Source organism: Schistocerca cancellata, chromosome 5 (assembly GCF_023864275.1).
Source record: "Schistocerca cancellata isolate TAMUIC-IGC-003103 chromosome 5, iqSchCanc2.1, whole genome shotgun sequence".
Lineage (NCBI taxonomy): Eukaryota > Metazoa > Arthropoda > Insecta > Orthoptera > Acrididae > Schistocerca > Schistocerca cancellata.
The window spans coordinates 77,055,808-77,083,496 of NC_064630.1; the positions used below are offsets into that span (position 1 = coordinate 77,055,808).

Sequence of the window (27,689 nt, forward strand, 5' to 3'; positions counted from 1 at the left end):
TTTTGAAATCAGCTAAACTATTTTCAGTTTTATTAGTGAATATTAGTTTCATTGTATTATAAAGATGAGTAGAAAATTAATTCGACCAATTATAACTACTGAGCCACAGCAACACATGGCCAGGTCAGCTAATGTGTGTGGGATATGTCTCCCCCCTTCTTTTCTGCTTTCCTCTTAGTTCTTCACTGCACTTATCATCCTCTCAACCTGTCTTTAGTTATCGCTCTGTCCTCCAATTATCCCTGGAAAGCACCTGGCATGGTGCTTACTAAAATATGTCCTTTGATCTCCTTCCTCATTCTTCTTGGCCGCACACCAGAAGGGGCCTCTCATCCTGCAGTACGGAGAGTCATGCTTCCCTTCCGGAAGCTATAAATACACACGCACAGAGTGAGGAGTGAGTGAGAGAGAGAGAGAGAGAGAGAGAGAGAGAGAGAGAGGGAGGTGGGGGGGGGGGAGGGTTCTGGTTCTGTCAGAAGTATAGAAGTAGGGATGGGATGGGGGAAGTTTCTGTCAGAAGGATTTGATGTAGTGTCTGCAAACAACATTTTTTTAATGCACATTTGTGCTTCAGAGTGATTAGAAGGATAAATATGTTTTGTTTATTTCTATATTTTAAAGTCATTTTAATAGAACCTCCAAATACATAATACTGAAATTTACAAAATACATTGTGTAAGATACTGACACGACCACAAATGTGTGGTAATGTTTACTGTCCAATTACAAATGAAATAATAATATCAGACAAAGCACTTGTGCAAGAAGAATTTATAAATTGCTGTATACATCAACATACCTGCTCTTCTGTATGACACTAAGTATACCTGCACAATAGAAGTCATCAAATGACCACCTCATTCATTTACTATTTGTCTTTTATGGCAACATTGTAAATAAACTGACTCAAACTCCAATTTGTTACCTGCATTTGCTGATGAGCTATCTCCAATGAAATGACACCCTCCTCCAGCCCTAATCAGCTTTGATTGGCACTTCCTACAATAACATTGGGTAGATCTGGAGAATAGAAGCTTTCGAAATGTGGTACTACAGAAGAATGCTGAAGATTAGATGGGTAGATCACATAACTAATGAGGAGGTATTGAATAGAATTGGGGAGAAGAGGAGCTTGTGGCACAACTTGACTAGAAGAAGGGATCGGTTGGTAGGACATGTTCTGAGACATCAAGGGATCACCAATTTAGTATTGGATGGCAGCGTGGAGGGTAAAAATCGTAGGGGGAGACCAAGAGATGAATACACTAAGCAGATTCAGAAGGATGTAGGTTGCAGTAGTTACTGGGAGATGAAGAAGCTTGCACAGGATAGAGTAGCATGGAGAGCTGCATCAAACCAGTCTCAGGATTGAAGACCACAACAACAACAGATTTGGAGGGAATGCGTTAGTCATAAACTAAGATTTATTCAACATTTAACCAGCTTTGTTGATCAAACATAATTACAGTTGGATGATAGGCCTCTTTCTAACTCAGTATTATAGAAAAAGTAAGCAACTCCTTTTTTATTATTTTTATTATAAAATGAAAACAATACGTTTCCCATACAAAAGTTTGGAATGTCAACACCAAAATTACTATGTTACTAAAGTTTGTCCTTTATTTAATAAATATTCATTCACCCATGCTAAAAAATACTCAACTTTCTTTTTTAAAAGAAAGAGTTGTTCCTTTGTTATGTCATGGCCATCATACAGAGACTCCTTAAAGCATTTGCTAAATTCACCAGTTTTTCTCTTCGAACCTGAAATCAAATAAAAATAGTAAAGCATGTTAGAATTAGCTAAATGGAATTACAAGAATGACCATACCAACCTGATTTTTTCACTTTATAGGCAAGAGTGTACAGTTGATGGATATCACTCAAGCCAGCCTGTACATAGAAATAAGGTCTGCTTTCCTCAGGTCCACGGAGCACTTTCATTACGTCATCATAAATAGTTTCTTCAGTATGTCCAAAGCACTGTAATGCACACATGAAATAATACAGTGACAGCATAATCCACTGTAGACAATATGAATTAATGACAACTATTAAGGTTCTCCTTGAAGATCCTATAACATCAATGACATCGGAGATAGAGTGCTGGCTAATTTGAACATGCTTGTGGAAAGAAATCAGCTGTGACCATGCTGAATGATCTGTCATGCAAATTGAATCCCATTCTTCACAAATACAAAGCCTATGTCTTAAACTGTTGCACTGCATCACCTGGAGGATACCATAATCTTGTCATTTCTGTTGCCCCTGTACAATGAGACACAAGGTTTTCCACTCAGCAGCCCTTGAGTGATACAGCTAACTCCAAACAACTGAAACTTACCTGATGAACTCAAATTCTGCAGCTTCCAATACATCTAAATTTTAAAGAATATATAGCTCAAAATGTAAACCACACAAGGCACAGGCAAGATATGGTCAAAGAACAGAAGTGGAAGCTATGAAAGTGGCATGTGGAGCACAGTAAGGTAGGAGGACAGATTAGAGGGAGAGCACTGGGAAAATAATGTGAGGAGGTAAGCCATCCCTGGCTGAAACTGAGGTCCATGAAGGATAGGGAGATGAGGAGGAAAAGGAGGGGAGGGGGTTGGGAGAAGAGTCTGCAATTGCTACAATGCTTATTATATACAAATTTTTAAGAGCTTTTTGAATATGTACATAATTTCAAGTGAAAATACTATACAACAAAGAAACAGAACTGCGATGAAGTAGTCAGTTTCATAATTAACCATGACAGTGGTTGTGCTTGGTATGCTAGACATGGCAAAAGCAAGAGTGATAGTACTTTTTTTAATTATAACAAAAAGATGTTATCTTTTACTTAGCTTAAATGTGACACACAAAAGGGAACACAGCAATAATAAAAAAATAGTCTGCTTTGAAACCATGATAAGAATCCTTCAGAATTGTAAATAAACTAAGAAACATCTACTGCTTTTTTATGTCATCCACTGTACCTTCTTTGGGTTCAGCAAATCATGAGCCGAAACAGATCAATTTGTCTTTTGACTGGTATCATAAAAGCTTTACTCCATAAATGAGTTACATGCTGCCATATTTTAAAATGCAAAAGTAAACTACCCAGAACTCAAACCTAACTGTTACATTCAGTACAACATTCATCGACTTTTAAGCACTTTGATACTCTCACTTGACACAGAGTTTTCAATGATTCCTTTCTCTTTCCACAGTTTTCCCCTCTTTTTGTTTAGGTCTTCACCATCTGCCTAACTCTCCGCAGTTTCTCTCTCTTTCTATTTAACTCTTCACCATTTTTTCTTATCTTTCATTTGTAATGAAGAACTGGTTCTCTCAAACACTTACATAACTTTTCTCCTCTTTTCTGACTGTACCTTCTTTGAACATCACAAATGGATTAAGCACACAGAGGTCACCCACGCCATTATTCCTTCCTCATCTGCATTGACTTAAAAACTAATTTCACATTTTGTCTTATGTTGTTTACAGAAATCTGATTATTTTTAAATTGTCAGTACAGACCCTCTTCCGTAATACATAACTGAACAGTAAAAAAGAAACCAGCAGACAAAATACAAAAAAAATCTCAATTAAATGTAACATAAGACTGAGGGGTGTGTTCAGGAATGAATATGTTAACAAAGAACAGTACCATATAACACTATGTGGTACAAACAACTGGACATCGTTTTATTTATGAAAGCCTGTCCACTATACTCTAAAATTGAAGGCACACGGACTGGCACTTATTTACATATCCGTACATTTCTTTAAAGACCACAGCACTTATATGGATCTCTTTACTTACAGAAAGAATATCCTGAACTACAGCGTCAAGTGCTATTTCTGTCGACTTGTAACTAAAGTTTGCACGTAGAACACCAGAGAGCCGTTCCAGTAGACAAACAGCCTGGAGAGGCTGTTCTTTATGATCTCCGTTGAAGTACCTTGCTACATAACAATATGCTGCCAGAACGTTTATAATGTTCCATTTCACATCAGGAGCTGGAGGATGTTTCTGGAAAAAAAAAAAAAAAAAAAATGTAAATATAAAACACCTGGAGCTATAGGCAAATCGAAGAGTTTTTAGTGTTATAAAATAAAACAAACTTATGAAACAATAACCTAAGTCCTACAATTAGCTTGCTGCCAATGTGAGGCTCAGTGTTGTGTTTAATAGCCAGAGAGGATGAGTATCTAATAACCATCAGTGTGAGGTCGTACTCATGCAGTTTTGATAGTCATACTTCTGAATCAAGTTGCTGGAAAATTTGACCATCCGCTGCTGACAGAGAGGTTTGTAACTACAATGTATAAGCAAAGATGCACTCATTGCTGTGTGTAGGAAATGAGTCTTTTACTCAAAGCAAGCTTGCACATGTCAATCCAACATAAGGCACTGATGACTGTATTATCCATTAGAAAGATGATGTACTTAACAAGTTCCAAGTTCGTTCCCTGTAGCCATGCAATAAACAATAAATTGTATCTAACCTTTTAATATGTTAGCATAAGAAGATTGCTGAACTGTAAGAAGACTAATTTGGGGATGTCACAGAATGAAGAAGCATTGACTCTTGGATCACTTCCTTACCTGGAAAACATCACACAAATGTTGTGCCCCACCAAAACTATTGTCACAACATAAAAGTCTTCTTATTCTTGATATTTAAAAGTAAACTGAAAGAATATCATTTTCAAAGCATTGATGAGATCCAAAAAATTGTATGTGATAATTTAATGCCTTTAATGGAATGCATTTCAGTATACATCCTCTGAAAGAAAACATCTTTCAGACCAATTTGTCAAAATAGTAAGGGACTACTTTGAAGGGCACAGTACTAAAATACTGTACAATAAACAATAAAAGGAAGATTAGGGTCTAATGTCCCACTGATGGAAACGTCATTTGTAATGGTCCAAAGGATCAAATTGGGAAAGTATGGCAAAGGAAATTGGCTGTGCACATTTCAAAGTAACTATGCCATCATTTGCCCTAAGTGGTTTTGGAAAACTATAGAAAATATGAAATTGGTTGGCCAGGTGGGGATTCAAACTGCCGTCTTCCTGAAATGGGTCCAGTGTTCAGACAATAAAATGTTTATGGCATAATTTCAGTCCCTTTATCTAAAGCTTATTGGCAGATTAAAACTAAATGCCAGACCAGGATCTGAACCCAGAACAACAACAAGGCTCTGGCTAAGGTGTTTCTCTGTAGTATTCTTTCTTCCCTGAGTAAGGTATGAAGGAGTGCTTTTGTAGGGTTTGGAGAGGAGGAGAGAGATTTCCTGCAAAAGGCAAGGTTCTGTACTCAAGTTCCTGATCAAAATACAGTTTTACCTGGCAGGAAGTTTCAAAAACAGTACACAATCCTCTGCAGAGTAAAAGATTCATTGCGGGTTCCTTCTATTTATCTGTTCATAAATACGTTTCTTTATACATTTATTTTCCAAGGTAGGAGATGAGGTACTGGCAGAATTAAAGCTGTGAGGATGGGGTGTGCGTCATGCTTGGGTAGCTCAGTTGGTAGAGCACTTGCCCGCGAAAGGCAAAGGTCCAGAGTTCGAGTCTCAGTCCGGCACACAGTTCTAATCTGCCAGGAAGTTTCGTATCAGGGCACACTCCGCTGTAGAGTGAAAATTTCATTCTATTTCATTTTTATTCTGTCAAAGAAAGAAAGGAGAGACATATAATGTATTCTATACATTCTGCAAGAGGAGAGACACAATCACTATATATTGTTGATTGCCAAAAGTAAATGAGGTATTACCTAAACTTTCAACAGGTGTGGCAGCATATTATTCCTATCAACTAAAGCTGAACCATTTTGCAACTGTTACAGGCAGTTGAAAGAGTACTAGGCCCAGGTGCAAAGTATAAGTGCATATCTGAGCAGAGAAGCAATGACTAAAAATAAAATGAAATGATATCTGCTACGTATTATGACCCAGTAACACTAAGTCTACATGGATAAATTTAATAAAAATCTTTCTTAATTAATACTCTGGCCAATATAAAAATTTTGCCCTGCAGATTAAATGACTTTGTAGTGCTCCTTCTCACAAATATAAAGTTTTGCTGTCCTGTGACTTGCCACTCATTTGGCACTCTGACATAAGTTTTGATGATCAGAAGGAGTTGAAAAGAATGGATACTGTTCTTCAACTGGCTGACATTTACAATGTGTTCTTTAGTTGTGGAAATGTGAAGAACTGAATCACACATAATAGTGAAGCAGAAAGGAACAGTGGGCCTATTCTGAAACCAACATATTCACATCTCTTTGGGATTTGAAATTGTAAAAGGCTGCTCTGTAGTAAGATAAGTAAATACAATATTTTCGTTAGGAGAGAACTATTCCACAGTAACGATGTAGGAATAGAGAACACAACTGTGAAGAAAGCAAAGAAATATTTTGTGTAAGCAATCGCTGACTGCTGTAAGGTAGTCTAAGAGTTTCATTACATGTATAACAACTGCACTTGCTGCCCCCACCACCACCACACTGTTGAGTGGCATTTTCAAGTGTATAATTCAGTACTAAGCTATCATTGGCACATAGACATTTTGGCTTCATTACTGTGTTGCAGTGCTTTATTTTAAGATTTTTAGATAAGCACTCTTTGTTGTAGGTATTCTTAGATACAATGTAAGCTTTGTCCACCTAGTGTGCCCTTTCTTCCATAAACAATATTTCTAAGCCATTTTCCTGGACTGTTTCCACGAAATATTGGAACTTTTTCATATGTTTTATCGGATGAACATAAGTTCTAAAAAACTTTGGAAGTTAGATAAAGGCTACTGGAAGTTAGGGAAGTTAGCTAATAGTGGTAGAAAGCAAAACAGAATTTGTGACCAGGTAAGTGCAGAAATATCAATATAAATTAAATAGGGTAATGTTTAATAATGAACTAGACAATGTTATGGCAGATGAACTACAATGAATAGCACAGTAAATAAAATATCATAGCTGAGATAGAGACAAAGCAACAACTTACCATGGTAGTACAAGTATATGCCCACTAGCTGTGTAATGACCAAGAGAGTAAAAGAATGTATAATGAGATAAAATGAATTATTCAGTACATTAAGGGAGAGAGAAGAGAGAGAGAGAGAGAGAGAGAGAGAGAGAGAGAGAGAGAGAGAGAGAGAGAGAGAGAGAGAGCGAGAGAGAGACTGAATTTTGATTGTGAGAAAAAAAAAAAAAAGAGAAGAAGAAAAGTAGTAAGCAAATGCGAACTAGGTGAAAAGAAATGTAAGAATGATGAAAAAAAGTTTGTATTTTGGAAAATACATGGGGGAATCAGAAGATTTCAAATGGGTTATATATTGGTACGACAGATTTAGAAAGAAGGTTTTAAACTGCAAAACATTTCCATGAGCAGATGTGGACTCTACCATAATTTACTGGTTATGAGGTGCAGACTAAAGATGAAGAAATTGCATAAAGGTAAGAAATTAAGGAGATGGCACCTGGGCATGTTGAGACAAACAGAAATTGCTAAGAGTTTCAAAGAGAGCATCAGGCAACAACTGTAGCTTCGAGAGATGAAGCGGTGAAGCCAGCAGAGGGAAAAAGCAAAGCTCAGTAAAAAAAACCTTGAATAACATAGGAAATATAAAATTTTATTGATATTAAAAGAAAGTATAAAAATGCAGCAAATGGAAGAGGCAGAAGAGACAGCTAATAAAGAAACTAACAGGAAGTGCAAATCGGCAAAGTAAGAATGGATAGTGGATAAATGCAAAGCTGTAGATGCATGCATGATTATAGCAAAAGCAAATGTCACTTATTAGAAAATTAAAAACTTTTGGGGAAAAAACCAGCTTTGTAAACATAAGGAGCCTGTACTAAGTAAAAGAGAAATGACTGAAAGGTACATGAAATACATAGAAGGACTACATAAAGAGATAGAAAAAGCTTGATAAAACATTATGGAAAGAGAAGAGGAAATGTATAAAGATAGTTGAGTGATGCAACACTGAATTTGACAAAATACTTGGAGACTTAAGAGAAACATGGCACTTGGGATAGACACAATTTCCTCAGTATTATTAAGACCCTTGGGAGAACCGACACAACAAAACAATTCCACCAGGTAATGTGAGACAGTTGAAATAGCTTCAGGTTTCAAGAAAAATGTAATAATCCCCGTACCAAAGAGGTTGGGTGCTGACATGTGCGAGTATTTCTGAACTATCTGTTTAATTAGTCACACTCATAAAAAACCTTAATAATAATTATCTATAAAAGGATGAAATGACTGACAGAATACAACCTGGGGGAAAGAGCTTTATGGCAGAACTTGACTAAGACTGTCGATTGATAGAACACATCCCGAGGCATCAAGGGATAGTTCATTTGAAAATAGAGAGAAGTGTGGAGGTTAAAACTGTTGAGAGATATCAAGATTTGAATAATGTGAACAGGTTCAAAAGGACGTAGGATGCAATAGTTACATGGATATAAAAAAATTTACGCAGTGTAGACTAGCACACACAGCAATATCAAATTGTTTTTGGACCGACAACTGCGAAAATAATTAGTGTTCACACTTTTATTTTATAAATTATTCTTGCTGCTCATGTAACTAACTTATTATGTAACTTATATATAATTTGAGTAACATAGTAATTAATGGATTCAGCCTTTGTATTAAGCAAATGTGCAATTCAGAACCTGCAGCACCAGAACTGATTTATAATGGGCCAAAGAGATTGTGTTTGCAAAATATATTGTTGCAATAAAATCATGGTGTAATGTTATTCAACACCTTTGTTACAAATTGAAGTTAAAAAGAAATGACCAGTAAAAAGTATAAACTGAATTACCACAAAATATTCAGAAAGAGAAGTATCTATAATTCACCGATAAATGTGAAAAATGAGGGATGCCAGTCTTTAGTGGGGGGCAAGTTTTTATGTATGGCTCCTCTTCAGTACAGCATGCTTCATCTAGTTCCTGCACAAGAGCTTTCTCTTTTCTGTAACAAACAAACAGATTACCTGGAGTTTCCATTGTTTGATTTTGACAGATAAATAGATTATGTATATAAACATGTATACCATATTTGAAAAAAAAAAAAAAATATTCAGGAAACATTTGAAAGTTAAAAAAGGTGATGTTAGAGTCATCATAAGTTTTGTACAAATATGAAGAGTAAACAGAATTACAATCATTTAATTTTAATTATGTTTATCATGATACATGACACACATAATTGAAGTAGCAATTGAGGAAAAATGGCTACTAAAGTTAACAATGAACATATTTCATTTAAAAAGAACATGACAGGGAGGAAATTCAGATGTAGGCTTTATTGTTAACAAGAAAATTAAAAACAAAATTACAGTACAGAATATAGGACTCGTTTGAGAAAAAAAAATCATTCAAACCTACTCACCAATGTGATCACATTCTGATACAGAGGCAGAAATTCCTACAGAGACTTAAAGAAACTGATAAATGACAAAGAAACTCACTTCAAGATGAAAACAGAATATTTTAATTCAAAAGTTCAGTAAAAACAAGAACGATTCTTCAGAGGGAAACTGGGTATGACAACACAGAATGTAACAATTATGTAAGCATTATAGGAACAAATTCAATGCTTAGTGTAGTTAAAGAAAGCAATCATATACACACTATTAATCATGAAAATAAAATTTCGGAAGTGTACATTCCTGGTAGAGTCACCCAAGATTCAGTCCTCCTACATATAGCTCACAAAAAAGCCCATGAAAGTAAAATTAGAGAGATTTAACCTCATAAAGACGCTTACAAACAATTGTGCTTCCTGTGGACGATACATGACAGGAAAAGGAAAATGGGAGGGGTGGGTGGGGGAGAGTGACAATGGTACACGAAGTTACTCTCTGCCATGCACCATAAGGTGACTTGGGCATCACAGATGTAGATGTAGCTGTAGAAATTAAATTCCAGAAGTAGTGCCACATGAAATTTTTACAGCCATTCAAGGTTTGAGCAACGGAAAGGCACCAGGAGGTCACAGTGTTTCAACAAAAAGGTTAATGCTAGATGCAAAGCAATACAAAAGTAACTGACAAAACTAACTTACAGAACTTCTGCAGAGGAAGAGAACTATATGCAAAACATTTGTTTTTAATCAATGAAAGGAACAAGCTGGTTTTGGAACTGGGTACAGACAAAAGTCATGGACAAAATTGCAAAACAGAGCAATATGTGTGAATTAATATTTTTTTACATCAGTTCAAATATTTTGAGAAAGCTTTTGAATGAATTTCGATAATAACTGAAGTAAAAGCCCTTCAAAAACTATACATTCACTCAACCTATATTATTACTGAATGTTGAAAAATGTTTTGATCACCAAAATAATTTTATTTATCAACACAATGCATTTTGGGAGAACCCTTCAGATCTGAGGCATGAAACATCGCGCAATGCAAGACAATACATTTTCAAGAACACAGTGAACCTGGGAAACTGCCTTTTAAAATAAATATTTCCATAACACTAACAGAACCCAAGTGACATCTGGACAATTCAAAATGGCTCAAGATAAGAATTTTACCAGTAGGAGGAATTAGTGACAGTGATGCCTCTGACAACAGGCATAATTGTTATACAAAATACACTTATTAAAAAGTACAAACACACACACACACACACACACACACACACGAAACTAGCTCAATAATTGCTGAAGTATTGACCGGTGTTATGTCTCCTGTCTAAATTCTGAAGACAAACTAATCATCACTGTATTACTGGAGTCAAAAAATGTGGAAAGATCACATCTTCTATGTGTTGCATTCATTATTTGAAATTTGTCACTAAATCAAGTTGTAGCAGGAAGCCATACAACAAATACTGGTAACAAGTGTAAACTGTGCATAAAAAGAGTAGTGAAAGGCATTCGGTGCTCAGTGTGTAACTTTTGGTTCCATGAGAAGTGCTCAAAGGTATCTGTAAAATTTGTAACAAATGATTTCGTGTGGACATGTCAGGAGTGCATTACGGAAACGTGCCAACGAGATATTAATAAAGTTTTACGGGACAAAGACGCGTTAATAAAAGGACTCCAAAGTGAACTAGACACTTTAAAAACGAAATATAACGCGCTGAGTGAAAAATGTGCAAATCTAGAGACGCAAATGTGTCCGAAAACCAGCAGCCTTGTGAGCATTTCGGATGTAAACAAAGACACATGGCGCCGACCTAAAAACAGTGTTCCATGGAATGTTGTGCGAAACAAAATTAAAAGTGCGAACATATTAAGTGTTACAAACAAATTCGGTGCTCTCGAGTGTCAGGAAAAACGCAGTGCAATGAACAATGACAAAAATGCTTTCCCACCCCTAGATGTGAGCACACAACAAACTCACGGTACCGTTACTACAGTTCTCGTGACGAAAAATCAACCAAAAAGACCGATAATAAGTACAAACAATACCGTTAGTATAAATCTATCTACGAAAAATGACCCAAAAAGACCCTTAAAAAGTGTAAACAAAAATGAAGTACGTACTGTGAAAAAGTGCGAATCAAAAATCGATGTATATGGGGACAGCCACGCCAAGGGACTCTCTCAAGAACTTAAAAGCATCAGTACTTAAAAGCATCAGTAAGTCATTGGCAGTAACAGGTATGATCAAGCCAGGCGCCGATTTCAAGGAAGCGACGAAAAACATCGTGAAAAATAACTATACTGGACAAGACAGTGTAGTTATCTGTGCTGGAGCTAATGACATATACAAAAACAGAGCTATGTACATGTTTAAACAGCTTGTGAGACTTCTATTACTCCTAACAAACACAAATATCATACTCGTGAACTTCAGCCACAGATACGACCTGCCTGAATACTCACCCATAAACAAAGAAATTCGTAGAATAAATAATAAACTTAAGAGCACGTGTAAGAGGTTCAGTAATGTGGAACTAATGGATGTCAGCTCACTTGACAGAACATGCTACACCAGACATGGACTTCACTTGAATCGTAAAGGAAAGTGCACATTAGGAAAACTGATAAGTGACCTAAATAAAAGTAAGTCCCAAAAGACAGTCAGAGAACTATGGTGGTATGAACCATATGTGAGACCAACAACAGCAGCCCCTTCAACAGAGGACAACAGCAGTGCACCAGCTAGAACTGTGGATACAGCCACATCTACAGCCACGAGGAACGATAGAGCTGCCATTTGCTTATCTACCAGCAGTAAGAGTGTGAGTAGCTGCAGTGAAGATTTTTTATGGACTATCATCCCCCAGCCAGTGCCACAAAAACTGTAAATATAGATGCGTCTAATTCTTTGCCTATCCTTCTCAAAAACAGAACTTTAATTATGCACCTAAATGTACAATCAATCAAAAACAAAATAGATGAAATTGATATGTTCCTAAGTTCAAACCCATGTCATGTTTTCTGTGTAAATGAACACTGGCTCACACCAGCTGAAATTGCCCTGTATACCCCAGAAGGATTTGAATTAGTAAGCTCATATTGTAGAACCAAAAGTAGTCATGGAGGAGTCGCTATTTTTATAAAGAGAAACTCTAACATTGAATATGTAGCACAAAAAGTCGACCATTTTTGCAAAGAGCAACTTTTTGAAATTGCTGCATTATTGCTTCCCAAACTTAAATTAGTGATCATCTCTATTTATCGCACTCCTAGCTCTGATATTCATCAGTTTATTGACCAAATGGAGACTTTAAATAAGTACCTGCTGGTAAAATACAGACACCACAAGATAGCATACATTGGTGACATTAATATAGACATTCGACTAAAAACACCAACTGTCACACACTTTCAAAACATGCTAAGGTCTAACAACTTGTACTGTATGAATAACAAGCCAACCAGATTAGATGCCTGCCTAGATAACATAATCACCAATTTGACAAAAGACGAGTGTCAGTACGGAGTGATAAATCCAGTTTTATCTGACCATGACAGCCTATGGCTAATGGTCAACTGTGAAAACTATCCTACTCAGCAACCTGAACACATTAAGAGGATCAGACTATTATATCCTGACAACATTACGAAGTTAAGGCAAAAATTATCAGAAGTTGAGTGGGACAGAGTATATAATTGTAATAACAACGGTAATGCTTTTAACTTATTCATGAACATACTAACAAGCTTAGTTCAAAACTGTTGCCCACAAATAATCAAAAAGATGAAAACAGATGGTGCACCAAATAGAAAAAAGAAGCACAACTGGTTCACTCCTGAACTGCATGACCTGAGAAACACACTTATTGCCCTACATAAAATGGCTAAAACTGGTAACCTAGAATCGAAGCAGAGGTATAAAGAAGCCAGGAAGAATTATAGAACTGAAATACAGATGGCAAAGCAGAGAGCCAATGATGCTTTCATTGAAAACTCCAGCAACAAATGCAAAGCAGCCTGGCAGGTAATAAACAAAATAGCAGGGAAGCATAAAAACAGACAAGAAATTCCAATAGTGCCAGGAAAATTAAATGAATTTTTTGTTAACAGTACTAAGTTGGAAGCTACTGCTACCTCTGCACCAGATGATGCAACTTCTGAAAGTTTTACCCACAACATTCCTGACCTAAATAACTTATCCTTTAAATGGAAACAGGTGTCCTGCCAAACTGTATACAAAGTCGTCACAAACCTACATGGCTCATACAGTGAAGATCTCTATGGCATCTCCAACACCATCTTGAAACAAATAATTGACATTATTGTTGCCCCTCTTACCTTTCTGATCAATAGTACTTTTACAGCTGGAAAATTTCCTGAGGTCCTGAAGGCTACTATTGTTATCCCAATCTATAAAAAAGGAGAAAAAAACAAACCTGAAAGTTACCGTCCAATATCCCTCATACCTATATTATCCAAGATAATAGAATGCTGCATTAAAACACAACTTTGCAACTACTTTGCTGAACAAAATCTTTTTTCCTCCTCGCTCTTTGGTTTTAGGCCAGGATTGTCTACAATAAATGCAGTAGAAACTCTTGTGACAGACATACTTGATGGCTTTGAGAACAATTCTATCACTTGTGCTGTACTACTAGATCTGAGTAAAGCATTTGATACTGTATCACACGAAATACTAATAAATAAACTAGAGTGCTATGGTGTAAAAAATAACGAACTGGCATTAATCAGATCATACCTGACAAACAGAACTCAGGTAGTTATAGTAAATAGCCAGCAATCAAATGCCCTACCAGTTGTAAGAGGCGTGCCACAAGGCTCAGTGCTTGGACCTTTTCTCTTCCTGGTATACATGAATGACTTGCCTACTTTCATGCTTCACAAGTCAATAATATATGCTGACGACACAACCCTGATTACCTCAGATAACAAATTGGAGGAAGTGAAGAAACAAACAAAAGCAATGCTTGAAAAGTCTGCCATATGGCTCCACAGTAACAAGCTGATACTCAACAGTAGCAAGACAGAAACTATGTATTTCTTCTTGCACAATCTACAGGAAAAATTAAATGAGTCTGACTCTGTAAGACTTCTAGGAATCCACCTGGACCCGAAATTAACATGGAACACCCACACGGAACTGTTATGTACCAGACTTTCTAGAGTAGTCTTTTTGTTAAGGAAACTAAAAACATTAGTTAGCAGAAAACAACTTTTATCTTCTTATTATGCGTTCTTTGAATCTCACTTACAGTACGGAATAAAATTATGGGGCAACTCAACTGGTGCTCAGACAGTGTTCATGTGGCAGAAGAAAGCAATTAGAGCAATTACAGGTATTAAAAGCCAAGAATCATGTAGAAAGCACTTTAAGGAACTTAACATCTTAACATTACCTTCTCTGTATATAAAAGCGTGTCTTCTTTCCATAAAAAAACAAATACATACCTTAACGTCCAGAACAGATGTTCATTCACATGATACCAGATATAAAAACAATCTTAATGTAGACTTTACTAGGCTATCTAAGGTCCAAAGTAGCTTTCAGCAAACAGGATTAAAATTATATAACAAGTTACCACAATCACTGAAAGACCTACAAGGAGATGCCTGCAAGAAGCAGCAGCACAAATTGTTAGCTGATAAGTGTATCTATGATGTAAAGGAATTAGAATGTAGTAGAGAGTGAGAGTAACTATGATGTCAAGGAAGTGGAATGTAGTAGAGTGTAACTATGATGTTATGGAATTATAATGTAGAGAATAACTCTTTATCCTCATGTAAGGTAATCTGAATGTACATAGTTTCCCAATTTTAGATTCACTATCAAATGTAATGTCAAAACTGTCTATTTCAACAAATGTTGGCTAATGACAAGTAATAAATAAATAAATAAATAAATAAATAAAAAAGAGAAGCAGCAGCACTACTACTGAGGTAAAATCTAGGTCAGTACCTTGCAATTGGTGCCTGTCAGTTGAGAATGAGTTTCCACCTTGGCACCACAAAAAGAACTGATGACTGTAGGACTATCTGGACTGACTGTGGCAGTGAAAAATGTATTGACAGTGATATTAAGCTTTTACAAAGATTTAACGGCAGATGCCAAAGTGAGGAGCAGTTACTTATGGTTGTATCACACAATCAGTGAAAACAAGTCAAGATTTTGAAGCTTGCAAGTGTTTGATATACAAAGTGGGTGTATTTGTGATAAGACTGAACAGTGCACTGACGAATATAACAGAGGAAACAAGCGTAAATTTGATGCCTCACAGATAAGCTGTACACAGATTTTCAACTGACAAGCAGAAGGAATTTACCACCAACCAAAGGAAAGCCACCATATTGTAAGGGGCTCCAGCCAACAGCAAGACAAGGAGAATACCACCATATCTAGAGAGCAGCAACTAACAGAGAGATGATTTCATGTCAAAAATAAGCTTGGCAGGGGGAGAAAATATATTTTGTCAACAACCAACACAGAGAAAAGTATAAAGCAAAAGTGTTTGATTTTTTGTTAAGCGTACATTAGCTATTCCCAAAATGAGTGACAAAGTTCAGAATAATGCAACAATTTGAATCATATTGGCAGGATACATACAGTTGATTGCCATGCTGTCCAGACAGTTGCCATAGTTGCTGGTGCCAGGCTCCCCTGTGTTTGTTTGAAATAGGCCTGACTGCCACACATTTATTTTACCACAATCATTTGCTCACCCCTGACGATGAAGCTTTATGTTACCAGCAGTAAATGTATTCAGAATTTCTGACTGTACAGAAGGCAACTTTCAATGCATATGTGACGTTTAATGGAATGGTATTGTGAAATCTGAAATATTCGAAGACTTCTATGTGTTCGTATTACACTTAGATGTAGATTATTAATAAATGTAGAGTTCACCCATTGCTTTAAAACTAGGCTGGGGAGCAGGGGCTGATGAATTTTGAGCAAATGAATAGTATGAGGTTCGCTGATCTTTAGGGAATAAACTATATGGTAAATAGTGCCTTCTGAGCTGGGTGAAGTCATTCTTCCTTTTTTGGTTCACTCTCTTCTTCTACTATTCGTCAGCTGATCATAAGAGAATGTACTGTAGTAATATTTTCAATCAGAATAAGTACTAGAATATAAATGTAATGTTTGTGTGTTGATAAGCAACAAAAGTTTCCAACAGGTAGAAGTAAAAAATATTTAAATGTTATGTCAGTTAAATTTTGTGAAAAATGTTTTATTTTATTTCGTCTTTGGGTCAAATAATAATGAAATAATGAGTCTCTTTCAGGCAAAAAGTATAGTAAAATATGAGGTAAGTCACAATATAAAAGAATGAGAAATTTAACAAAATATAATATGGGAGAATTGAACAGAATTTTGAGTGTACAAAATTGTCTGAAAGTATTATTAGAAAATTAAAGAAAATGGTATTGCACAGCATGTAAGGATTTGCATATGTGCTTGGTGATAAATGAGAATTGGTGATATGCATCCTTACTACTGAATTGAGACTGCGACATCGTGTGTGTGTGTGTGTGTGTGTGTGTGTGTGTGTGTGTGTGTGTGTGTGTGTGTGTGTGTGTGTGTTCACAGAAATCTATGTAAGGCTGAGAGTTGAACTGCGAAATACCATGTTTAAGTAATAATAGTTATAGGCAAAAGGAAATTATCTTCTGTTTGGATTGGTGTGGTGATTTTATGTGGGAGATATTGTTGGGGCACTGGACAGCTGCACTTGGTGTTAGAGTGCGCAGGGGCTCAGAGTCTGCAGAGCAGGGCAGTGTGCCATGGTTCTCCATCCATGGAGAAGCTCCACGATCATGGGACTTGGTAATTGGGGAGACATATGTATAACACACAAATAATCCGACTCAGAACCATAAGGAGAGTTTGTTCTTGTTATTAGCTGGTTGTACAAAGTTACTATCAATAGACTGGAATAATAAACCCTATCTATGAACCTACCAGTCCCTCTTACTATGTACTAGTAGTGATTTCACAGGAAAAGTCTAATAGAAGGTGGGGTCCATCCAAAATGAGTAAGATCACTTCAAGAAGAAGAGAACCCTCACAAGCAGCACTAGAGGAAAAGATTTCAAACATTAAATTAAGTTCTATTTGTGTCGGCATTTAAGAGTAATGTTACAGCCATGTGTTCTTCAGTTTAAAGCGAAACTTATTTCAGTTGCCTATATGAAAATGTATTTTGAGTAACATGCCCTTCAGGCAAGAGTGAAGAAAAATATATTGTTTACAGTGAAATAATGGTTGGGTTTCATTCTATTTTGTCTGTTGTGTAAAGAAATGTGAGGTTTATCAGTAATATTCTTTTTTGTTGCTGTGCAGTTATTTTTGTGAGCAAAGCAAAGCAAAGCAGCAATTTGAAGTTCAATGATGAAGTAAATGATGTAGTAAAGCAGCTTCTGAAATAGTAAAGTACATAAAGCAACAAGATATAATTGAGTATCTGAAGTAACAAAGCATATGAATTATGCAGAGTAATGATGTGTTGTGCCATGGCCTTGTCTGGAGAACTGAACTGCCTGGCACCAATGCAGCAAAACGACATCATAGTGGGTGATGTGCCATCACTATGGTGACTGTGAAGTAAAAACCCAATGCAGCAAAATGATGCCATAGTGGGTGAGGTGCTATCATTATGGTGACTGTGTACTGTGAAGTAAAAAGAGATACTCAGAATATGATAAGTACACCAAAGTTACAAAATATGCCCACCACAACCACTGAAAAGCGAAGTTGAACCACCTTCCAGCTACAACAGGGCACCTGGCAAAGCTGACCGGCCAAGAAAAGCATGCCAAGTGAAGTCACTATTGCTTCATGGTGGCAAGTGACTGTTCTAACTTGTTACGGTTTCTTGGCTAAAGCACAGGCAAGAGGAAAGCACTAGCTGGTCTGGTTTGCATAAATAGTACTTGAATCTGATCCTCCCACTCTCTGACTGTTCCCAAAGGTTCTCAGATAGTATCCAGGTGTGTATGTGATGCTGACCTATGCTGCTAGCACCAGCCTCTAACTTTGAGACGAAGACTGTTAACAGTACACGGTGCTGCGGCCACTCACCAACTATGGACTTACACTCTGGAAGTTGCCAGCATTCACCTGAACAAAAGAGTGTACACTAGCTGCTTGTCATCTTCTCACTGCCGAGTCACCTACTGGATGACTACCTCCTGAGGACACCCCCCACACCTCACACCTGTGGGATGTGTGTTCGAGTCCGGATTGGTGGCTGCCTTGCTAACTTGGCACTGCACACCAGTCCTTGTGGACCACCTCATTGCTGACTGCAAACCAGTGCGGGCGCACGTCTTCGATGTTGATCACGCTGTGGGTGATGGTTTGAATACCTATGCTGTAGACCATGGTTTGAAGTGGGCAAGCAGTCTGGATGTGGCTGACACTATCGGCTGCAGTGCACACTACCTGTCACTTCTGCTGACATCAGTGGGTGATACCTATGCACATCACCACCACACAGGTAGATCTGCGGATGGTGGCTCACCGAGCTTCTGTGTCTCATTGTATTATCCCCAGGCCTAAAGCCTCTGAACACATGCAAAGTATACCAGCAGAAGACACAATCAATATCTTCCCCGCATCATAAAAATGGTGATGTCACTGATGACGAGCGCTACTAAAGCAGAGTAACTAAATACAGTTTTACAAAACGCCTTTACCAAAGAATACGAAGCAAATATTCCAAAATTAGAGTCTAGATTAATGGACAACATGAGTAACTTAGCAACAGATATCCTCAGCATAGTGAAGCTGCTTAAATCACTTAATAAAGGCAAGGCCTCCAGTGTGCACTGTACACCAGTCAGGTGCCTTTCAAAGTATGCTGATACAACAGCTCAATACTTAACGATAATAAACAACTGCTTGCTCATCGAAAGTTTTGTACCTAAAGATTGGAAAGCTGCACAAGTCATACCAATGCCCAAGGAAGGAAATAGGAGTAATCCACTGAATTACAGAACCACATGACTAATGCTGATTTGCAGTATGGTTTTGAATGTATACTGTGTTCACACATTATGAATTATCTCGAAGATAACAATTTATTGACAAACAGTCAGCACAGACTCAGAAAATATTCTTGTGAGACACAAGCAGCTCTTTGTTCTAATGAAGTAATGAGTGCTATTGATGGGGGATGTCAAATTGAGTCCATATTTTTAGATTTTGAACCCATTACTCACAAACATCTTCTAATCAAATTGCATGAGTACGGAGCATGGCCTCAATTGTGCAACTGGATTTATGAGTTCCTATCAGAAAGGCCACAGTTTGGAGTATTTGATGGAAAGTCTTTGAGTAAAACAAAAGTAATATACAGCATTCCCCTTGGAAGTGTTATAAGACCTCTGCTGTTCCTGATCCATATAAATGACATAGGAGACAATCTGAGCAGCCATGATGCTGTCATTTACCATATTGTAAAATCATCAGATGATCAAAACCAGTTGCAAAAGGATTTAGACAAGGTATCTGTATGATATGGAAACTGCAATTGACTCTAAATGATGAAAAGTGTGAAGCTGTCTGCATGAGTACTACAAGAAATCCACTAAATTTCTGTTACACGATAACCATAAAGGCTGTAAATTCAATTAAGAACTTACAGATTACAATTACGAATAACTTAAATTGGAAAAAATCACATTATGTTGTGTGTAAAGCAAACCAAAAACTGTGATTTGTTGGCAGAACACTTAGAAAGTGCAACATGTCTACTAAAGAGACTGCTTACACAACACTTGTCTGTCCTCTTTCAGGGTACTGCTATGCATTGTGCGATCTGCATCAGATAGGATTGATGGAAGACACTGAAAAAGTTCAAAGAAGGGCAGCTCATTTTGTATTATTGTTGAAATAGGGCAGAGAGTGCCACAAACATGAGGCGTGAATTGGAGTGGCAGTCATTAAAAAATAGCATTTTTTGTTGCAACAAGATGATCTCGTGAAATTTCAATCACCAACTTTCTCCTCTGATCGCATAAATATTCTGATGGCATCCACTTACACACGGAGAAATGATCATTGTGATAAAATAAGAGAAATCAGAGCTCACACAGGAAGATTTAAGTGCTCATTTTTTCTGTGCGCCATTCGAGAGTGGAACGGTTGAGAAAGAGCTTGAAGATGGTTTGATGAACTCTCTGCCAGGCACTTAACTGTGAATTACAGAGTCATCATGTAGTTGTAGATATTCTTAGAGTTTAATGCCAGTTCATGAAACTTTGTAACAAGACTTTCTCAGGATGGTTTCAGGACAAACAAATTTGTGATCATCCATGCTGACCTTCTTTGTATATGTTCAATATTCCCTGCTAATCTATTTGGTATGGGTGCAACACACTTGAGCAATATTCTAGAATGTGCTGCACGACTGATTTTTAAGCAATCTTTTTTGTAGACTGGCTGCATCTTCTCACTATTCTCCCAATAAACAGAAGTATACCACCTGCTTTACACGACTGAGCCTATGTGATTATTCCATTTCATATCCCTATAAAGTGTAAGACTCATGTATTTGTATGAGCTGGTCTGTTCCAACTGTGACTCACTGATATTATAGTCATAGTATACCATGTTTTTTTGGTTTTTGTTTTGTGAAGTGTACAATTTTACATTTCTGAAAATTTAAAACAAGTTGCCAATCTTTGCAGCACTTTCAAATCTTATCAAGATCTGACTGAATATTTATGGAGCTTCTTTCAGACAGTTCTTCATTATAGATAGCTGCATCATATGTAAAAAGTCTGAGGTTACTATTAATATTGTTCACAAGGTCATTAATGTACAACATGAACAGCAAATGTCCCAACACACTTCCCTGGAGCACACCCGAAGTTACTTCTACATCTGACAAAGACTCTCCATCCAAAATAACCTGCTGTGTCCTCCCCAACCAAAAAATACTCACTCCAGTCAAAAGTTTTGCTTGATACACCATATGATCATACTTTTGATAATAAGCAGAGATGTGGTGCCAAGTCAAATGTTTCTCAGAAATCAAGAAATACTGCATATAACTTGCTGGGCTCTGTGAATCTTTATGGAAGTAGAAATAATTTACCTACAATAATACCCACAATTTAGCGCTTTTTCTGGTAATACATGTCATAATTAGAAAGACACACTTGTTATGATTTTGTTTCTTTAGATTTGGCTCTCTTTTATGTTAATTTAAAATGTGTAAGACCAAATTTGGATTTTTGTTCTTATGTGTGTCTAGAAGTTACTGTGTAGGAAAATAATTCAGTCAGTTGGAGGATATCATTTTTTACATCAACATCATGTGGTTGGTTTCAAGTTAAAGTGTATACAGACAGCCTGTGGTTCACTGTCGAAATGTAAGCTTTCTTGTGGATCAGACATGTGTTCGCATGAATATATAATCAGTACTAATGTCAGCCTGCACCCTATAACCCCATAATAAACATCTCTGTGTCACTATCAGTCATCAAAACGTGCAGTTACTAAATTTAGTCAATAATACAAATTGAATAGTACTACATGCAGTGATTATACAGGGTGATCCCAACAATCTTTCATGGATGATGCAGAAGCTTAAATGTATTAATTTGAGGTAAGACTGTAGGGTAAGTAACTTTTAGAAGTAGGTCTTAAAGGTATGCATTTAGAGCACATATTTACTGGACTTTTTTCTTGTTTTGGTCCATACCACCTCCTCCAAAAATATGAATATGGAAATCAAAGATCTTGTTCATTATTTAAAAACATATAAAAATCAAATTATAACAGGAAGCCAGACAAGAAAGAGAAGCTGCTCTACTACCAAGGGAAAATCCACAAATGCAACCTTACAAATCCATGCTGAAAAGCTGGTACATTGGAATAGAGCATATTTTTATCAATTTTCTTGCTTCTTCTTTCATTGATAAAGACTATTTGCCCTCATTTATCATATCACTATCAAAGTTTCTCACTCTTTAAAAATATCTGTTTACTCACAGTCATCTCTTCCCTTCTCTTTTCTATTCGAGTAGCCTTTTCCTATTTCATTCACAATGTTGATTTCATTTCACAATAACTTGCAGCACTGACTCATCTTGTTTCATATTTTATTCACTTATTTGTTATCCTACTTGTGATTTTTAAGATGTCACTCTCTATAGTATCAGTAATTATTTCAATGACTACAGATCTTCTCATCTTTGGTGAACTCTCATGCTGAGCATCATTTTATGCTGTTGCCCAATCTACTGCTTGCAGTCTTTGAGAACTTCAAACTTTCACCACTGCACACTTCACTGATCAGTGCTCTATATCTCTGTGCCATGTATTCTATTTAGTCTTTTACATTAAATATACCTCCAAATGACTAGTAGATTATAATCTGATTCCATATCTGAATGTGAACATCTCTGGAAGTGTAGCATGATCATGCCACAGCTTAGATTATTATTACATGTTTAGTCTGTATTTTCTTTATTAACCCTAGCACCACTGGGAGGCAGGGAACTTGCCTGCAGTATTTCTTTTATTTGTGTAATATATCTATTTGTTGGAGTGAAGAAGCAAGAATTTAGGTAGTTGTAGAAAAAAATCTAGAGTATGAGTTGTCATGGTTTTATAATTTTTGTGAATTATTTAAATCTGCCTATTATATTTCATTTAAGTGCGGGCAGTTTTTTTCCCAAAATGCAGTTTCTTACTGTTGGTACCGTTGTATTGTGTTGCCATTGTTGTTTTGAAATAAATCTCCTTCGTTGTTCAAGCAGTTGTACATTACTCGCAGTTCTAATAAAATGTCTCGTCATTATCAGAGGTTTCTCACAGATGAAGAGGTGACAGCTATAACAAATGAAGCAAGTGAAAGTGATGAAAGTGATCCAGAAGAAGATGATACAGTTGTGACATACGACAGTGACACAGCAATTGAAAATGAGTCAAGTTCATGGAGTTCATCCCCTGATGAACAGCATGCAGCTGCTGCCAGCATCACTGTTACAGCAAAAAGCGGTAGGGAATATATTACTGCACCTCCAAGGCAAGTATGCAGTTCAGTACAAAATATAGTGAATTTTCGTGAAGGTTTGACTCATGAAGGCTTGACCTCTAGTGTGTCAGAATCTTTCAAAAAGTTTATAACTTCCGAAATAATGAAGATTATCATGGACTATGCAAACCAAGAAGCTCGTAATAAACTTATAACCATAGAAGAAATGTATGCCTTCATTTGTGTTTTGATACTCACGGGCACAAATAATGACGCTAGACTGCCTCTTGAGGACTTATGGGGGAAAGTGCTGGGAAAGAACATCTACACAGCTACAATGAGTTGTATTCGATGTGGAGAACTTCTGTCCCTGATTAGATTTGATGATAAAGAAATGAGAACCACAAGATGAAAGCAGGATAAGTTTTGCCCCCTTCATGAAGTTTTCAACAAAATTGATGAAATGTTTGAAATACTACATACCAAATGCATATCTAACGATCAATGAAATGCTCTTCCTATTTCGAGGAATATGTCCCTTTAAGATCTTTGTGAAAGACAAGCCTGGGAAGTATGCCATATTAATTAGGATGTTATCAGGTGCACACACCTGGTATGTTCTAAGAATGGGGGTCTACGTAGGGATGGATGAAAGACCTGCCGAGGAACAGAGTGCAATGGCAGTTGTTAGATGTCTAGTGAATCCACTGTCAGGAAGTGGAAGAAATATAACAACAGATTGTTATTACACATCCATAGGCCTAGACGAGGAGCTTTACAATGATGACAAGTTAACTTTGGTGGGAACATTGAAGAGTAACAGAAAACACATACCAGAACAGCTAAAGAAAACACAGGGTCAAGAGCTATATTCCTCTAAGTCCTTATTCACACATCCGAAAACAGGCAACGCACCAGATACCTTGGTTTCATACATCTCCAAAATGAAGCCTACTAAGAACCTACTTCTTTCCACACAACACAGTGATAACAAGGTGGATGAGTCGACACAGAAAGAAAAAGAGAAACATCAATCCCTACTACAATGAAACCAAAGGGGTCATAGACAGCATTGATCAAATGATGTGACATCATTCAGTAAAATGAGGGATGAGAAGGTGGCCATTATCTCTCTTTTTCACCTTGATAGATATTGCCTGTCTCAATGCTGTAACAAGTTTCATGATAAACAACCCAAACTGGAATAAGAAGAATTATAATGCAAGAAGGCTGCATCTGCTAGAATCAGGTCAACAACTCATTAGGCCAACTGTGGAAGAGAGAGCAAAGAATATCATGGGTTTACAAAAGCCTATCATCTCTGCAATGAAAAGTGTTCTAGGGAAAACACTACCCAGCATTACTGCAACTGTTCAATCTATTGAATTTTATTCAAGAGGAAGATGTCACATCTGTTTGAAGAGTAAAAACTCTAAGGAGGAAAAAAATAAGATGACAAAAGTGCCTATGGTTTGTTGCAGGTGTTCCTGTATTCCACTCATTCTGCAAAAACAATCATATGCAAAGGTTGTGAAATTGACAGTGAGTAGGAAAGAAAAACTCAATTGTAATTTCTGACTTTGATTTTCTGTTTTTTTATTAGTGGTTTGTTATTGTATGTTCTCTTATGATTTCTTAATATAAGTCTGATGTATGCGAAAGTGTTTGTTTCATGATAAAAATATAATAATATTTCTCATATTCATTACTTTTTTTATTGTATTTGTATATGTTATAATGTTCCTGATAACTATGGAAAGTGTGTTGCAACCTAGTAAAGAAATTCCTAGTTCATTAAATAATGAAAACAAAACAAACAAAGTTAAAAAGTGAAAAGAACGTGAGGGCAATTTTTGCTCCCCTTAGACATCTATATGACAGATCCAAGCTTAGTGGTGCTAGAGTTAATAACAGTATTTGTGCCAATTTTTGCACAAAATTTCAGGTCTGTAACCGATTTCATTTTTCTGCCCTCCATAGGCGACATGCCTTGACAATCCAGCTTTCATTTCCCTTCTCCAGTACAGTATTCCACTCTCTCATAATACAATATTCCTCCCTTTCACACATATTGCTGATCTATGCATATCACTTCTGCCTAAGTGTGTTAACCCATAAACTTGTAAAATGGTTATTAATGTAACTTCAGTTTCAATTTTGAGAAAAATAGCCTTTCATAACTGACTCTGCTTATATAATATTATATTACTCACTTCTTATTACTGTTAAAGATTAGCATCTTTTATATACTTAATAAAAAAATATTTCTCCTGCTTTCATTTACCTGCGCTATGCTCAGTCGGAGATATGATACTGCGTGAAGAGTTTGACAGAGCACTGAAGGACCTGAACTGAAACAAGACCCTGGGAGTAGACAACATTCCATTAGAACTAGCGAGAGCCTTGGGAGAGCCAGTCCTGACAAAACTCTACCATCTGGTGAGCAAGATTTATGAGACAGGTGAAATACCCTCAGACTTCAAGAAGAATATAATCATTCCAATCCCAAAGAAAGCAGGCGTTGACAGATGTGAAAATTACCGAACTATCAGTTTAATAAGCCACAGCTGCAAAATACTAATGCGCATTCTTTACAGACGAATGGAAAAACTGATAGAAGCCGACCTCGGGGGAGATCAGTTTGGATTCCGTAGAAATGTTGGAACACGTGAGGCAATACTGACCCTACGACTTACCTTAGAAGAAAGATTGAGGAAAGGCAAACCTATGTTTCTAGCATTTGTAGACTTAGAGAAAGCTTTTGACAATGTTGATTGGAATACTCTCTTTCAAATTCTGAAGGTGGCAGGGGTAAAATACAGGGAGCGAAAGGCTATTTACAATTTGTACAGAAAGCAGATGGCAGTTATTAGAATCGAGGGGTATGAAAGGGATGCAGTGTTTGGGAAGGGAGTGAGACAGGGTTGTAGCCTATCCCCGATGTTATTCAATCTGTATATTGTGCAAGCAGTAAAGGAAACAAAAGAAAAGATCAGAGTAGGTATTAAAATCCATGGAGAAGAAATAAAAACTTTGAGGTTCGCCGATGACATTGTAATTCTGTCAGAGACAGCAAAGGATTTGGAAGAGCAGTTGAACGGAATGGACAGTGTCTTGAAAGGAGGATATAAGATGAACATCAACAAAAGCAAAACGAGGATAATGGAATGTAGTCAAATTAAGTCGGGTGATGCTGAGGGAATTAGATTAGGAAACGAGACACTTAAAGTAGTAAAGGAGTTTTGATATTTGGGGAGCAAAATAACTGATGATGATCGAAGTAGAGAGGATATAAAATGTAGACTGGCAATGGCAAGGAAAGCGTTTCTGAAGAAAAATTTTTTAACATCGAGTATAGATTTAAATGTCAGGAAGTCGTTTCTGAAAGTATTTGTATGGAGTGTAGCCATGTATTGAAGTGAAACATGGACGATAAATAGTTTAGACAAAAAGAGAATAGAAACTTTTGAAATGTGGTGCTACAGAAGAATGCTGAATATTAGATGGGTAGATCACATAACTAATGAGGAGGTATTGAATAGCATTGGGGATAAGAGGAGCTTGTGGCACAACTTGACTAGGAGAAGGGATTGGTTGGTAGGACATGTTCTGAGACATCGAGGGGTCACCAATATAGTATTGGAGGGCAGCGTGGAGGGTAAAAATCGTAGAGGGAGACCAAGAGATGAATACACTAAGCAGATTCAGAAGGATGTAGGCTGCAGTAGGTACTGGGAGATGAAGAAACTTGCACAGGATAGAGTAGCATGGAGAGCTGCATCAAACCAGTCTCAGAACTGAAGACCACAACAACAACAACAACAACAACAACAACATGCTCAGTCTTAAAATCTGTCACAACAGATTTTCTGACAACATCACAGGATAGAGGTTATGGTATTACTTACATGTTTTACGGAGTGACATTGGTAAAGGTTGTCACGAGGTATGACAGGAATGCCACAAAGTGCATCAAATGATGGTTGCACCTACCCAAAAAAGAGCAACAGCCAGATAATGTATTTCATAGCAAACAGCTGAAGTAATTGTGAAAAATCCTGATGTGAATATGACCAAAAGAACAGCAACTGTAATTGCTAATAGTCATAAGAGTTCTGCCATAACAATAAAAACAGAATTATGAGCACATGATATGTAGCCAAACTCAATATTTCAGCTGTTCTGTAACTGTGATTGATTGTCTGCTACAGACAGAATCTGTAGATGAGCTGCTTCTCCTGGCATCAGTAACTATAGCAGAGTTTTTCTCATGAAATCAGTAACTGTA

General features: G+C 36.9%; 1 protein-coding gene across 1 annotated transcript in view; it reads right to left on the minus strand.

Moving 5' to 3' along the window:
- Window positions 1–632: 632 nt before the first annotated feature.
- Window positions 633–27,689, minus strand: part of LOC126188148 (zinc finger HIT domain-containing protein 2) — a 47,772-nt gene continuing 20,715 nt past the window's right edge. Inside the window, exons 4-7 of the mRNA XM_049929649.1 lie at window positions 8,870–8,984; window positions 3,809–4,018; window positions 1,836–1,983; window positions 633–1,764 (exon numbers count right to left, since the gene is read on the minus strand). Coding sequence (XP_049785606.1) covers window positions 1,598–1,764; window positions 1,836–1,983; window positions 3,809–4,018; window positions 8,870–8,984 — 640 coding nt within the window. The 3' untranslated portion in view covers window positions 633–1,597. The remainder of the gene's footprint in view (window positions 1,765–1,835; window positions 1,984–3,808; window positions 4,019–8,869; window positions 8,985–27,689) is intronic.